This window comes from Cyprinus carpio, chromosome A5 (genome assembly GCF_018340385.1).
Source record: "Cyprinus carpio isolate SPL01 chromosome A5, ASM1834038v1, whole genome shotgun sequence".
Classification (NCBI taxonomy): Eukaryota; Metazoa; Chordata; class Actinopteri; order Cypriniformes; family Cyprinidae; genus Cyprinus; species Cyprinus carpio.
Window position 1 is genome coordinate 2029237 of NC_056576.1, and position 15764 is coordinate 2045000.

A 15764-nucleotide genomic window follows, 5' to 3' on the forward strand; every position below is an offset into this window, starting at 1 on the left:
AGAGGGACGGTGAGGGGGTGACGGTGAGAGGGGGACGGTGCTCGGTCGGGTGGTGACAGAAGGGAGAGAGGGACGGTGAGCGGTGCTCGGGTGGTGACTGAAGGAGAGAGGGACGGTGGGGCGGTGCTCGGGTGGTGACTGAAGGAGAGAGGGACGGTGGGCGGTGCTCGGGTGGCGACTGAAGGAGAGAGGGACGGTGGGCGGTGCTCGGGTGGTGACTGAAGGAGAGAGGGACGGTGGGCGGTGCTCGGGTGGTGACAGAAGGAGAGAGGGACGGTGGACGGTGCTCGGGTGGTGACTGAAGGAGAGAGAGGGACGGTGGGCGGTGCTCGTGTGGTGACTGAAGGAGAGAGGGAACGGTGGGCCGTGCTCGGGTGGTGACTGAAGGAGAGAGGGACGGTGGGCGGTGCTCGGGTGGTGACTGAAGGAGAGAGGGACGGTGGGCGGTGCTCGGGTGGTGACTGAAGGAGAGAGGGACGGTGGGCGGTGCTCGGGTGGTGACTGAAGGAGAGAGGGACGGTGGGCGGTGCTCGGGTGGCGACTGAAGGAGAGAGGGACGGTGGGCGGTGCTCGGGTGGTGACTGAAGGAGAGAGGGACGGTGGGCGGTGCTCGGGTGGTGACTGAAGGAGAGAGAGACGGGGGCGGTGCTCGGGTGGTGACTGAAGGAGAGAGGGACGGTGGGGCGGTGCTCGGGTGGTGACTGAAGGAGAGAGGGACGGTGGGCGGTGCTCGGGTGGTGACTGAGGGAGAGAGGGACGGTGGGGCGGTGCTCGGGTGGTGACAGAAGGAGAGAGGGACGGTGGGCGGTGCTCGGGTGGTGACTGAAGGAGAGAGGGACGGTGGGCGGTGCTCGGGTGGTGACTGAAGGAGAGAGGGACGGTGGGCGGTGCTCGGGTGGTGACTGAAGGAGAGAGGGACGGTGGGCGGGTGCTCGGGTGGTGACTGAAGGAGAGAGGGACGGTGGGCGGTGCTCGGGTGGTGACTGAAGGAGAGAGGGACGGTGGGGCGGTGCTCGGGTGGTGACTGAAGGAGAGAGGGACGGTGGGCGGTGCTCGGGTGGTGACTGAAGGAGAGAGGGACGGTGGTGTGGTGGTGACTGAAGGGGTGACGGTGCTCGGGTGGTGACAGAAGGAGAGAGGGACGGTGGGCGGTGCTCGGGTGGTGACTGAAGGAGAGAGGGACGGTGGGCGGTGCTCGGGTGGTGGTGACTGAAGGAGAGAGGGACGGTGGGCGGTGCTCGGGTGGTGACAGAAGGAGAGAGGGAAGGGTGGGCGGTGCTCGGGTGGGGACTGAAGGAGAGTGGGACGGTGGGCGGTGCTCGGGTGGTGACTGAAGGAGAGAGGGACGGTGGGCGGTGCTCGGGTGGTGACTGAAGGAGAGAGGGACGGTGGGCGGTGCTCGGGTGGTGACTGAAGGAGAGAGGGACGGTGGGCGGTGCTCGGGTGGTGACTGAAGGAGAGAGGGACGGTGGGCGGTGCTCGGGTGGTGACTTAAGGAGAGAGTGACGGTGGGCGGTGCTCGGGTGGTGACTGAAGGGAGAGAGGGACGGTGGGCGGTGCTCGGGTGGTGACTGAAGGAGAGAGGGGACGGTGGGGCGGTGCTCGGGTGGTGACTGAAGGAGAGAGGGACGGTGGGCGGTGCCCGGGTGGTGACTTAAGGAGAGAGTGACGGTGGGCGGTGCTCGGGTGGTGACTGAAGGAGAGAGGGACGGTGGGGCGGTGCCCGGGTGGTGGTGACTGAAGGAGAGAGGGACGGTGGGCGGTGCCCGGGTGGTGACTGAAGGGAGAGGGGACGGTGGGCGGTGCTCGGGTGGTGACTGAAGGAGAGAGGGGGACGGTGGGCGGTGCTCGGGTGGTGACTGAAGGAGAGAGGGGACGGTGGGCGGTGCTCGGGGGTGGTGACTGAAGGAGAGAGGGACGGTGGGCGGTGCCCGGGTGGTGACTGAAGGAGAGAGGGACGGTGGGCGGTGCCCGGGTGGTGACTGAAGGAGAGAGGGACGGGTGGGCGGTGCTCGGGTGGTGACTGAAGGAGAGAGAGGGGACGGTGGGCGGTGCTCGGGTGGTGACTGAAGGAGAGAGGGACGGTGGGCGGTGCTCGGGTGGTGACTGAAGGAGAGAGGGACGGTGGGCGGTGCTCGGGTGGTGACTGAAGGAGAGAGGGACGGTGGGCGGTGCTCGGGTGGTGACTGAAGGAGAGAGGGACGGTGGGCGGTGCTCGGGTGGTGACAGAGAGGAGGGACGGGGGCGGTGCTCGGGTGGTGACTGAAGGAGAGAGGGACCGGTTGGCGGTGCTCGGGTGGTGACTGAAGGAGAGAGGGACGGTGGGCGGTGCTCGGGTGGTGACTGAAGGAGAGAGGGACGGTGGGCGGTGCTCGGGTGGTGACTGAAGGAGAGAGGGACGGTGCTCGGGTGGTGACTGAAGGAGAGAGGGACGGTGGGCGGTGCTCGGGTGGTGACTTAAGGAGAGAGGGACGGTGGGCGGTGCTCGGGTGGTGACTGAAGGAGAGAGGGACGGTGGGCGGTGCTCGGGTGGTGACTGAAGGAGAGAGGGACGGTGCTCGGTGGGTGGTGACTGAAGGAGAGAGGGACGGTGGGCGGTGCTCGGGTGGTGACTGAAGGAGAGAGGGAAGGTGGGCGGTGCTCGGGTGGTGACAGAAGGAGAGAGGGACGGTGCTCGGGTGGTGACTGAAGGAGAGGGGGACGGTGCTCGGGTGGTGACAGAAGGAGAGAGGGACGGTGGGCGGTGCTTGGGTGGTGACTGAAGGAGAGAGGGACGGTGAGCGGTGCTCGGGTGGTGACTGAAGGAGAGAGGGACGGTGGGGCGGTGCTCGGGTGGTGACAGAAGGAGAGAGGGACGGTGGGCGGTGCTCGGGTGGTGACTGAAGGAGAGAGGGACGGTGGGCGGTGCTCGGGTGGTGACTGAAGGAGAGAGGGACGGTGGGCGGTGCTCGGGTGGTGACTGAAGGAGAGAGGGACGGTGGGCGGTGCTCGGGGTGGTGACTGAAGGAGAGAGAGGGACGGTGGGCGGTGCCGCGGTGGTGGGTGGTGACTGAAGGGAGGGGGACGGTGCTCGGGTGGTGACTGAAGGAGAGAGGGACGGTGGGCGGTGCTCGGGTGGTGACTGAAGGAGAGAGGGACGGTGGGGCGGTGCCCGGGTGGTGACTGAAGGAGAGAGTGACGGTGGGCGGTGCTCGGGTGGTGACAGAAGGAGAGAGGGACGGTGGGGCGGTGCTCGGGTGGTGACTGAAGGAGAGAGGGGACGGTGGGCGGTGCTCGGGTGGTGACTGAAGGAGAGAGGGACGGTGGGCGGTGCTCGGGGGGGTGACTGAAGGAGAGAGGGACGGTGGGCGGTACTCGGGTGGTGACTGAAGGAGAGAGGGGACGGTGGGCGGTGCTCGGGTGGTGACTGAAGGAGAGAGGGATGGTGGGCGGTGCCCGGGTGGTGACTGAAGGAGAGAGGGACGGTGGGCGGTGCTCGGGTGGTGACTTAAGGAAGAGAGTGACGGTGGGCGGTGCTCGGGGTGGTGACAGAAGGAGAGGGGGACGGTGGGCGGTGCTCGGGTGGTGACTGAAGGAGAGAGAGGGACGGTGCTCGGGTGGTGACGAGAAGGAGAGAGGGACGGTGGGCGGTGCTCGGGTGGTGACTGAAGGAGAGAGGGACGGTGGGCGGGTGGTGACGGGAAGGTGAGACTGAAGGGGAAGAGGGGGACGGTGGGACGGTGCTCGGGTGGTGACTGAAGGAGAGAGGGACGGGTGTTGCTCGGGTGGTGACAGAAGGAGAGAGGGACGGTGAGCGGTGCTCGGGAGGTGACTGAAGGGAGAGGGACGGTGGCTGGCGGTGCTCGGGTGGTGACTGAAGGAGAGAGGGACGGTGGGCGGTGCGGGGGTGGCGACTGAAGGAGAGAGGGACGGTGGGCGGTGCTGGTGGTGACTGACTGAAGGAGAGAGGGACGGTGGGCGGTGCTCGGGTGGTGACAGAAGGAGAGAGGGACGGTGCTCGGGTGGTGACTGAAGGAGAGAGGGACGGTGCTCGGGTGGTGACTGAAGGAGAGAGGGGACGGTGGGCGGTGCTCGGGTGGTGACTGAAGGAGAGAGGGACGGTGGGCGGTGCTCGGGTGGTGACTGAAGGAGAAGAGGGACGGTGGGGCGGTGCTCGGGTGGTGACTGAAGGAGAGAGGGACGGTGGGCGATGCTCGTGTGGTGACTGAAGGAGAGTGGGACGGTGGGCGGTGCTCGGGTGGCGACTGAAGGAGAGAGGGACGGTGGGCGGTGCTCGGGTGGTGACTGAAGGAGAGAGGGGACGGTGGGCGGTGCTCGGGTGGTGACAGAAGGAGAGAGGGATGGTGCTCGGGTGGTGACTGAAGGAGAGAGGGACGGTGGGCGGTGCTCGGGTGGTGACTGAAGGAGAGAGGGACGGTGGGCGGTGCTCGGTGGTGACTGAAGGAGAGAGGGACGGTGGGCGGTGCTCGGGTGGTGACAGAAGGAGAGAGGGACGGTGCTCGGGTGGTGACTGAAGGAGAGAGGGACGGTGGGCGGTGCTCGGGTGGTGACTGAAGGAGAGAGGGACGGTGGGCGGTGCTCGGGTGGTGACTGAAGAGAGAGGGACGGTGGGCGGTGCTCGGGTGGTGACTGAAGGAGAGAGGGACGGTGCTCGTGTGGTGACTGAAGGAGAGAGGGACGGTGGGCGGTGCTCGGGTGGTGACTGAAGGAGAGGGGGACGGTGGGCGGTGCTCGGGTGGTGACAGAAGGAGAGAGGGACGGTGCTCGGGTGGTGACTGAAGGAGAGGGGGACGGTGCTCGGGTGGTGACAGAAGGAGAGAGGGACGGTGAGCGGTGCTCGGGTGGTGACTGAAGGAGAGAGGGGACGGTGGGCGGTGCTCGGGTGGTGACTGAACGAGAGAGGGACGGTGGGCGGTGCTCGGGTGGTGACAGAAGGAGAGAGGGACGGTGGGGCGGTGCTCGGGTGGTGACTGAAGGAGAGAGGGACGGTGTGGGCGGTGCTCGGGTGGTGACTGAAGGAGAGAGGGACGGTGGCCGGTGCTCGGGTCGGTGTGACCGAAGGAGAGAGGGACGGTGGCCGGGTGCTCGGGTGGTGACCGAAGGAGAGAGGGACGGTGGGCGGTGCTCGGGTGGTGACTGAAGGAGAGAGGGACGGTGGGGCGGTGCCCGGGTGGTGACTTAAAGGAGAGAGTGACGGTGGGCGGTGCTCGGGTGGTGACAGAAGGAGAGAGGGGCGGTGGGCGGTGCTCGGGTGGTGACAGAAGGAGAGAGGGGACGGTGGGCGGTGCTCGGTTGGTGACTGAAGGAGAGAGGGACGGTGGGCGGTGCCCGGGTGGTGACTGAAGGAGAGAGGGACGGTGGGCGGTGCTCGGGTGGTGACTTAAGGAGAGAGGGACGGTGGGCGGTGCCGGGTGGTGACTGAAGGAGAGAGGGACGGTGGGCGGTGCCCGGGTGGTGACTGAAGGAGAGAGGGACGGTGGGCGGTGCTCGGGTGGTGACTGAAGGAGAGAGGGGACGGTGGGCGGTACTCGGGTGGTGACTGAAGGAGAGAGGGGACGGTGGGCGGTGCTCGGGTGGTGACTGAAGGAGAGAGGGACGGTGGGCGGTGCCCGGGTGGTGACTGAAGGAGAGAGGGACGGTGGGCGGTGCCCGGGTGGTGACTGAAGGAGAGAGGGACGGTGGGCGGTGCTCGGGTGGTGACTGAAGGAGAGAGGGGACGGTGGGCGGTGCTCGGGTGGTGACTTAAGGAGAGAGGGACGGTGGGCGGTGCTCGGGTGGTGACTGAAGGAGAGAGGGACGGTGGGCGGTGCTCGGGTGGACGACTGAAGGAGAGAGGGACGGTGGGCGGTGCTCGGGTTGTGACTGAAGGAGAGAGGGACGGTGGGCGGTGCTCGGGTGGTGACAGAAGGAGAGAGGGACGGTGCTCGGGTGGTGACTGAAGGAGAGAGGGACGGTGGGTGGTGCTCGGGTGGTGACTGAAGGAGAGAGGGACGGTGGGCGGTGCTCGGGTGGTGACTGAAGGAGAGAGGGACGGTGGGCGGTGCTCGGGTGGTGACAGAAGGAGAGAGGGACGGTGCTCGGGTGGTGACTGAAGGAGAGAGGGACGGTGGGCGGTGCTCGGGTGGTGACTGAAGGAGAGAGGGACGGTTGGCGGTGCTCGGGTGGTGACTGAAGGAGAGAGGGACGGTGGGCGGTGCTCGGGTGGTGACTGAAGGAGAGAGGGACGGTGCTCGTGTGGTGACTGAAGGAGAGAGGGACGGTGGGCGGTGCTCGGGGTGGTGACTGAAGGAGAGTGGGATGGTGGGCGTTGCTCAGGTGGTGACAGAAGGAGAGAGGGACGGTGCTCGGGTGGTGACTGAAGGAGAGGGGGACGGTGCTCGGGTGGTGACAGAAGGAGAGAGGGACGGTGAGCGGTGCTCGGGTGGTGACTGAAGGAGAGAGGGACGGTGGGCGGTGCTCGGGTGGTGACTGAACGAGAGAGAGGGACGGTGGGCGGTGCTCGGGTGTGGTGACAGAAGGAGAGAGGGACGGTGGGCGGTGCTCGGGTGGTGACTGAAGGAGAGAGGGACGGTGGGCCGGTGCTCGGGTGGTGACTGAAGGAGAGAGGGACGGTGGGCGGTGCTCGGGTGGTGACCGAAGGAGAGAGGGACGGTGGGCGGTGCTCGGGTGGTGACTGAAGGAGAGAGGGACGGTGGGCGATGCCCGGTGCCCGGGTGGTGACTGAAGGAGAGAGGGACGGTGCTCGGGTGGTGACTGAAGGAGAGAGGGACGGTGGGCGGTGCTCGGGTGGTGACTTAAGGAGAGAGGGACGGTGGGCGGTGCCCGGGTGGTGACTTAAGGAGAGAGTGACGGTGGGCGGTGCTCGGGTGGTGACAGAAGGAGAGAGGGACGGTGGGCGGTGCTCGGGTGGTGACTGAAGGAGAGAGGGGACGGTGGGCGGTGCTCGGGTGGTGACTGAAGGAGAGAGGGACGGTGGGCGGTGCCCGGGTGGTGACTGAAGGAGAGAGGGACGGTGGGCGGTGCTCGGGTGGTGACTTAAGGAGAGAGGGACGGTGGGCGGTGCCCGGGTGGTGACTTAAGGAGAGAGGGACGGTGGGCGGTGCCCGGGTGGTGACTGAAGGAGAGAGGGGACGGTGGGCGGTGCTCGGGTGGTGACTGAAGGAGAGAGGGGACGGTGGGCGGTACTCGGGTGGTGACTGAAGGAGAGAGGGGACGGTGGGCGGGCGGTGCTCGGGTGGTGACTGAAGGAGAGAGGGACGGTGGGGGGGGTGCCCGGGTGGTGACTGAAGGAGAGAGGGACGGTGGGCGGTGCCCCGGGTGGTGACTGAAGGAGAGAGGGACGGGTGGGCGGTGCTCGGGTGGTGACTGAAGGAGAGAGGGGACGGTGGGCGGTGCTCGGGTGGTGACTGAGGGAGAGAGGGACGGTGGGCGGTGCCCGGGTGGTGACTGAAGGAGAGAGGGACGGTGGGCGGTGCTCGGGTGGTGACTTAAGGAGAGAGTGACGGTGGGCGGTGCTCGGGTGGTGACAGAAGGAGAGGGGGACGGTGGGCGGTGCTCGGGTGGTGACTGAAGGAGAGAGGGACGGTGCTCGGGTGGTGACAGAAGGAGAGAGGGACGGTGGGCGGTGCTCGGGTGGTGACTGAAGGAGAGAGGGACGGTGCTCGGGTGGTGACTGAAGGAGAGAGTGACGGTGGGCGGTGCTCGGGTGGTGACTGAAGGAGGTGACTGTGTAATTCTGACGTCAACTTTTTACGGAAGTCACAACGGTTCGTGAAAAATCACAGCTACTTTATGCAGTCTGTGTGCATTTTACTGTGGACTGACTGTTTTGAAACTTACATGGTAGTTAAATAGCCTTTAGACCTCAGTTATCATGAAAAATGCCAGGAAATTTCAGTTTGGGACCTTTAAACGTAACTAATGTTCATGACAAAATGTGACTGAAATTTAAACTGCACAATTATCACAGTCAAATCCCTGTGATAAGACGATTAATCAATAATCGCAGCAGGCCTGGTTTCCAGCCCAGATCTGTACTGCTCCACAGTGAGATTCTCTTTAGTATTAACGGCTCTAACGTCTGAGATCTCACACACAATCAACAATGCACTGCTTTATTAACAATGAAACCGCGCATTTGATTAGAGCTTACAGGCTTTTAATCTTCAGAGCTTGAGAACAAACATGTAAGGTCAAAAATTATCAAGACTTCTGTTTTCCTGTCCCAAACTATCTTGAGTAACAAAAGGGCCATTTGGCATTCCTGAAGGCACAGAATTGCTGATATCGATCAAGGCCTGTAGGCCAACATGTTTATACATCGGGGGTCTGCTAATTGTCACACCTTTTGCACAGTGGGTGAAGCTGTAGTCTGCTGATTGGTCAGTTTGAATGTCTCACATTTGGGTTTCAGTCACATGGTCAAGGAAGGGATAAAAGAAGACTGTTAATGTTGCTCTGTCTCTTTCTCTCTGCTGGCTTTTCTTTGCTGGAGCTCTCTTCTCAGGGCTCTGCCCTCTGCCCTCTCTCTCTCTTTTTTTCTCCCTCTCTCCATCTTCCCCCCTCTCTTTCTCTCTCAGGTAATATTTTACATACATGTTAGGTACATTTAACTATATGTTTTACTATCCTTCATCTATTTTGTAACCAATTCACGTGTAACCATAACAAAATATTGTTATTAAAACCATTTCAATTATTAATTATGTGCTAACTAATCTTGATTCAATATTAACTTTGAAGTGCTACCTATTGCAATACAATATAGTCACTTAATAGCAACGCTCTCCCACATATTTAGCTATTGTAACTGCGCTTATTTCCGTCGTTTGTATAAGTGGCAGTGGGTGGTAACAGACTAGAAATGTACAGTTTTATACCATCGTGCTGATAACGTTTCTTTAGTCCTTCGGCAATCCTACGGCCTGAACCACTGTAGGGAAACCACCCTTACAGATGGGGCCGAAACACATTTTGTTAGATATGTAATCTCGCATTTTGTTGGAGATTATTGGATTTTTAACTACACGGGATACGATCCTGAGAAAGACTTTACTGGATTAAAGCTGCAGTTTAGTTCAGTTCCATCTCTTTACATTCACACCAGATACTGTGCACAGATCAGTACTGCGTTATCAGACGGATCGACGCACACAGTCTACACTTACACTGATGAAACATTACGAGCTGGTAGTTGATTGTGAATATAAAGGGAACCACATTTTAATCACTGGTGTATTTACTCATACTCTTGTTGCCGTCAGTAAGCAATAAACTGCTGGAGTTCACTAGTGCGCTGTCTCAGATCAGCCCTCAGCAGGGTACTTCATGGTCATTCCTGAACTCTGTTTTGGACTGTCCAGCATCCGTCTGCGCTCCTCACCTGAAGGTCTCCTCCTGCAGCTGCTCCAGCTGCGCCTGAAGCTGCAGGTGTCTGCGTCCCGCCGGACTGTTCAGATCCTCGATGGAGTCCGACTGGTTGAGCCGCTCCATCAGAACCTGGTTCTCAGCCAGAAGACTGCTCTTCTCCTCCTGGAGCGCCGCCACTTCAGCACAGACGCACAGAGAGTCAGTGTGTGTGTGTGTGTGTGTGTGTGTGTGTGTGTGTATGCTGCTTCTCTCTGCTGCTTATAAAAAAACATCAGTTAATTACTGAAAACTGTCCTCGAGTCAAAATTTATATTTAAAGGAACAGTTCACTCAGAAAAGAAAATATGCCTTCAGTTCATCAGAGATCAGGATGAGTTTGTTTCTTCATCAGGTTTGTAGAAATGTAGCACTGCATCAGTGTCTCAGCAATGGATGCTCTGCAGTGAATGGGTGCCGTCAGAATGAGAGTCCAAACAGCTGATAAAAACATCACAATAATCCACAAGTAATCCACAGCACTCCAGTCCATCAGTGAACATCTGGAGAAGACAAAAGATGAAACACATCCAGCATTAAGACTTTTTTTACTCAAATACCATAGAGTTTATAATCCATAATAACTCTTCCTCCAGTGAAAAAGTGCATCTCCTGTTGTCTCTCACATCAAAATCCAGACACATATTTGTTTAGAGCTGTTTAAACGCTGCTTGATCTGTGCAGATTTCTCTCCTGATTCACACCAGAACACTTTTTCACTGGAGGAAGTGTTATTATGGATTATGGACTCTATGTATTTGAGTTAAAAGCATCCTAATGCTGGATGTGTTTCATCTTTTGTCTTCTCCAGATGTTAACTGATGGACTGGTGTGCTGTGGATTACTTGTGGATTATTGTGATGTTTTTATCAGCTGTTTGGACTCTCATTCTGACGGCACCCATTCACTGCAGAGCATCCATTGCTGAGACACTGATGCAGTGCTACATTTCTACAAACCTGATGAAGAAACAAACTCATCCTGATCTCGGATGATGGGGAGCACATTTTCATTTCTGGCTTAAACATTCTTTTAAAAAATAAATACTTATATTCACTAGTTATCAAATGATGTTTTAATTTCATTTTTGTTTTTGGCTTTATTATTTTTTAAAAAAATTTATATTTATTATCAATCAATTGACTTTTTGTGTTGGTGTGTCTATATGTTCAAGCGAAGCTGCGGTCACATGTTCAGACGGACACGGGTCATGAGGACGCTCCTCGCACTGAACTCTGGGTAGTTTTGCTGCAGGATGGATCTTTCCATCAGTCAGCTGATTGGCCCATGGAGGCGTCTACTGTTGCCATGGGAACCATAGGGCCATCACACAGGGAGGAGTGAGGATTAGTCTACAGGGTGACGGCACTGAACACACACACACACACACACACACACACACTCAAATACACACACACACACACACACACACACACACACATACTCAAATACACACACACACACACACACACACTCATATACACACGCACACACACATACTCAAATACACACACACACACATACTCAAACACACACACACACACACACACACACACTCAAATACACACACACACACCAGGTTTATTATAGTTTTCATATGCAAACCGTAAATATAAAGATATTTTGTGTTTATGTTTGTTTTTATTTCAATTTAAATGTCATTCTTAATCCCTTTTATCTCTATATCTTGCTAAATGATGCAACTAATGATGCAGAAGTGATGTTCTCTACGGCGTGCGACACTTCTTCAGGTCACGCTCAAAGCTGTCTGTTTCAACAAAATGACTGTTGAAACCATTTAACTTCCTGTTTAAGTGTGCCTGTGACTGACTGGAAGTAAACTAGTCTTTGCAGTTCAATGTAGTTTTCATTCCTACTGCATCTGCTACAACTGTCACTTGTTTTGAGCTTTCTATTACAATAATAATCCTGGCACACACACACACACACACACACACACACACACACAGTTAAAGGCCCTGCACACTATTTAGGGATGTTGTCAAGCAGACAGCAAACTCTGGAGGCAAAAACAGCGAAGGGAAGCAGAAGAAAAGAAAGACATTTACCCTCTCTTCTAGATCAACACATTCTAACCTCAGTCTATCTCGCTCCTCTTGGACGAGGTACGCCTTTCGAAAGCAAGGCAGAGGAGGAGAGGTTACCACACACTGAGACACACTACAGCACTGAAGACTCTTACATTCACTACAATACTACACTACACTGTACACACATTAGAGACACTGATCAGATAAAAAGCAGAGAATCAATGCAATGGTGAGGCTTCACCGTGTTTACCTCATCTAATCCATGCATCGTTTAGCAACCAATCGTGTGCTAATAAAAACTCTGTGATGTGATCTGGTCCTGATTAGTGACGCGAGACGCAGGGAAACACACCCATACCTGCATGTCCAGCTCGTGACACCTCTGAGCGATCTCCTCTTTAGTGGCCAAAGCGTCGTTCAGCTCCTCCACCGTCTTCTTCAGCTGATCGAGAGGAAAACACACTTCACATGAATAATCAGGCACTGGTTACACCAAGAACATCAAGAACAGAGCTCCAGATAAAGCACCTGACGGTCCAGCTCGACGTACGAGTCGCTTCCTGAGGACACCGGCGTCTCTTTACTCATCAGCTGTGGGAATAAGACACATTAAACAGCAGGCTACAACATACAGACACAGACGGCACATCCGTGACACACCAGAGACGCGGACTGACCTCCTGGATGGCCGTCATGACCACGTGCTGCACAGACTCCTCCATCATCATGATGGTCTGGATATATTCTGGAGACAAGATCATAATAAAACGACATCATCAGCGCAGTGCCACAATACACCAGAACTTACCCTACAATGACCAGCGTCAACAACTGACCCCAAATATCTGAGACAGACTAACTCCAGAAGAACTGTGGCGACGACTCAGAGACGCTTCAAGGAACCTTCCAAAAAACTACGAGCAGGTGCACCAAATGTTGATCTGATTTAGTTAGATGAAGTTAACTGACCAGTAAAATCTAGTTATGACATTATTTTTAAAAGCATCCTCACTTTACAGAATTTTTAGACAAGTGCCTGTTAGATGAAGTTGTATTGTAGGTTTGCTGGATGTATTTTTGAAGTTTTTTTTAGAAGGTGGATGATGCTGAGATCAGATCTCTGTGCAGCACTGGCACAAATTATTAAAGAATTATTAAACCCATCCACCAGTGGTCAGCTGAATATGAGTGTGTTTCGATTCTGAATCAAACGCATGACATACTGAAGAAGGTGACACGATATTAATGCAGAGTTACACGCACGCGCTTACACTCATGCTCATACACAAGTGCACACACAAACACATGCACACTCTCTCACACGTACGCCCAAATACATACGCACACTCTCACGCTCACACTCACTCACGCACTCACGCTCGCTCACGCTCACTCACGCACACTAATGCTCACACTCACACGCACACTCACTCATGATCACTCACACTCACTCACGCTCACTCACGCACACTCATGCTCGCTCTCACTCACACTATCATGCGCACTCATGCTCACTCACACTCTCTCACGCACACTCATGCTCACTCAAAACTCACTCATGCTCACTCACGCTCACGTTCACTCACACTCACTCACATTCACGCTCACTCACTCTCACTCACACTCTCATGCTTACTCACACTCTCTCACGCACACTCATGCTCACTCAAACTCACTCATGCTCACTCACGCTCACGTTCACTCACACTCACTCACATTCACGCTCACTCACTCACACACTCATGCTCACTCACTCTCACTCACACTATCATGCTCACTCACACTCACTCACGCACACTCACTCATGATCACTCACACTCACTCACACTCACTCACGCACACTCACACTCACTCACGATCACTCACGCACACATGCTCACTCACACTCTCTCACGCACACTCTCATGCTCACTCAAACTCATGCTTACTCATGCTCACTCACTCATGACTCATGCTCACTCACCACACTCTCTCACGCACACTCTCACTCACGCACACTCATACTCACTCATGCTCACTCACACACGCACACTCTCATACACTCACACTCTCATGCTCACTCACACTCTTGCTCACTCACACTCTTGCTCACTCACACACACACACACACACTCAAGCTCACTCACGCTCTCTCACACACACTCTCACACTCACTCACACTCTCTCACGCACACTTATGCTCACTCACACTCTCTCATCCTCGCTCACTCACACTCACTCTCTCATGCTCACACTCAAGCTCACTCACTCTCACACACACACTCTCACACGCACACTCATGCTCACTCACACACACTCTCACACTCACTCACGCTTACGCACTCATGCTCACACTCACACACACTCTTACGTGCACACACTCACTCTCACGCACACTCTCTCACGCACACTCATGCTCACGCACACTCACTCTCATAATGTTTTATGAAAATTTGACTCATGCTCACTAATCTCACACTATCTCACTCACACTCATGCTCACTCACACGCACGCACACTCACACCCACACACTCTCACACGCACACTCACACACACACTCACGCTCACTCACACACTCACAATCACGCTCACACACACACTCTCACACACTCTCACACTATCTCACTCACACTCATGCTCACTCACACGCACGCACACTCATGCACACTCACACCCACACACTCTCACACTCTCACACTCACTAGCACTATTATGCTCACTCACACACACTCTCACACTCACTCACGCTTACGCACTCATGCTCACTCACACACACTCTTACGTGCACACACTCACGCACACACACTCTCTCACGCACACTCATGCTCACTCACACACACGCACACTTATGCACACTCACACCCACACACTCTCACACTCACTCACGCACACTCACTCACACACTCACACATGCTCACTCACGCTCGCTCACACACTCACAATCACGCTCACACACACACACTCTCACACACTCTCACACTATCTCACTCACACTCATGCTCTCAAGCACGCTCTCACTCTCGTGCTCTCTCACTCACTCTCTCTATTTATGACGCACACTCACTCACGCACACTCTCTCACGCACATTCATGCTCACTCACGCACACTCTCTCACGCACAATCACGCTCACACACACACTCTCACACTATCTCACTCACACTCATGCTCACGCACACTCACGCACACTCTCTCACTCACACTCTCTCACACTCTCTCACGCACACTCTCTCACGCACACTCTCTCACGCACACTCATGCTCACGCACACTCACACACACTCACAATCACGCTCACACACACTCTCACACTCACTCACGCACACTCACACATGCACACTCTCTCACGCACACTCATGCTCACTCACGCTCACTCTCTCATGCACACTCATGCTCACTCACACACTCGCACTCTCTCACGCACACTCATGCTCACTCACACACACACTCACGCTCGCACACTCACTCTTGCTCACTCTCTCACACTCACTCACGCACACTCATGCTCACTCACACACACACACACACACACACACACACACTCACTCACTCACTCTCACTCACTCTCACCCTGCTTCTGTTCACAGTTAATAGCGCAGCCCAGGATGAGCTGCAACATTCGGCCCAGTTCAGCTGAATCTGAATGCTCTGCGATGAGACAGACGTCTGGAAGAGTGAAGTCATTGATCTGCTGCCCCAACACCTGTAGCACCAGCGGACAGAGAGGTCAGGGGTCAAATCAAGAGAAAGAATCATCTGACTATTACATACACAAACATGAACGGGACACATGTCAGTATCACACAGACAGATGCGTCTCACCTCATGGTTGTAATCCAGAATACCTTTCAATATCTTCTTTAAATTGCTGATCTGAAAAAATAACAAAAACAAACATGAAAAATAAAAGACCCTGTAAGATGAGTGAACCTAACACAAGAGTGACTGCGAGCAGATAAACACCTTTAACCTCCAGTTGTCTCCAACATCAGGTTTGATACGACTGATCCAAGCGTCAGTGAAATACATGCCATCTCTGAGAGAGAGAGAGACAGAGAGAGAGAGAGAGAGAGAGAGAGAGAGTGAGATAGAGAGAGACACAGAGAGAGAGAGAGAGAGAGAGACAGAGAGTGAGATAGAGAGAGACACAGAGAGAGAGAGAGAGAGAGAGACAGAGAGAGAGAGAGAGAGAGTCACACATCATCCAGCTGCTCATCATGTTCATGATGTCTGTCTCATTATTAATCACATACAGATCACAGTAACATCTCATGATAAACCGCTTCTACACTCACGTGGCGCTTCATGATAATCTTATCCTTTATATGCG

At 55.8% G+C, this 15764-nt stretch overlaps 1 protein-coding gene across 1 annotated transcript in view; it reads right to left on the bottom strand.

Annotated features, from left to right (window-relative positions):
• LOC109066168 (protein Hook homolog 3-like) overlaps nt 1–15764 on the bottom strand; it is a 38342-nt gene that overhangs the window by 18369 nt on the left and 4209 nt on the right. The window contains exons 3-9 of the mRNA XM_042757225.1: nt 15398–15470; nt 15257–15307; nt 15005–15137; nt 12134–12201; nt 11985–12047; nt 11815–11898; nt 9383–9546 (exon numbers count right to left, since the gene is read on the bottom strand). Of these exons, the coding sequence (XP_042613159.1) occupies nt 9383–9546; nt 11815–11898; nt 11985–12047; nt 12134–12201; nt 15005–15137; nt 15257–15307; nt 15398–15470 (636 nt within the window). The remainder of the gene's footprint in view (nt 1–9382; nt 9547–11814; nt 11899–11984; nt 12048–12133; nt 12202–15004; nt 15138–15256; nt 15308–15397; nt 15471–15764) is intronic.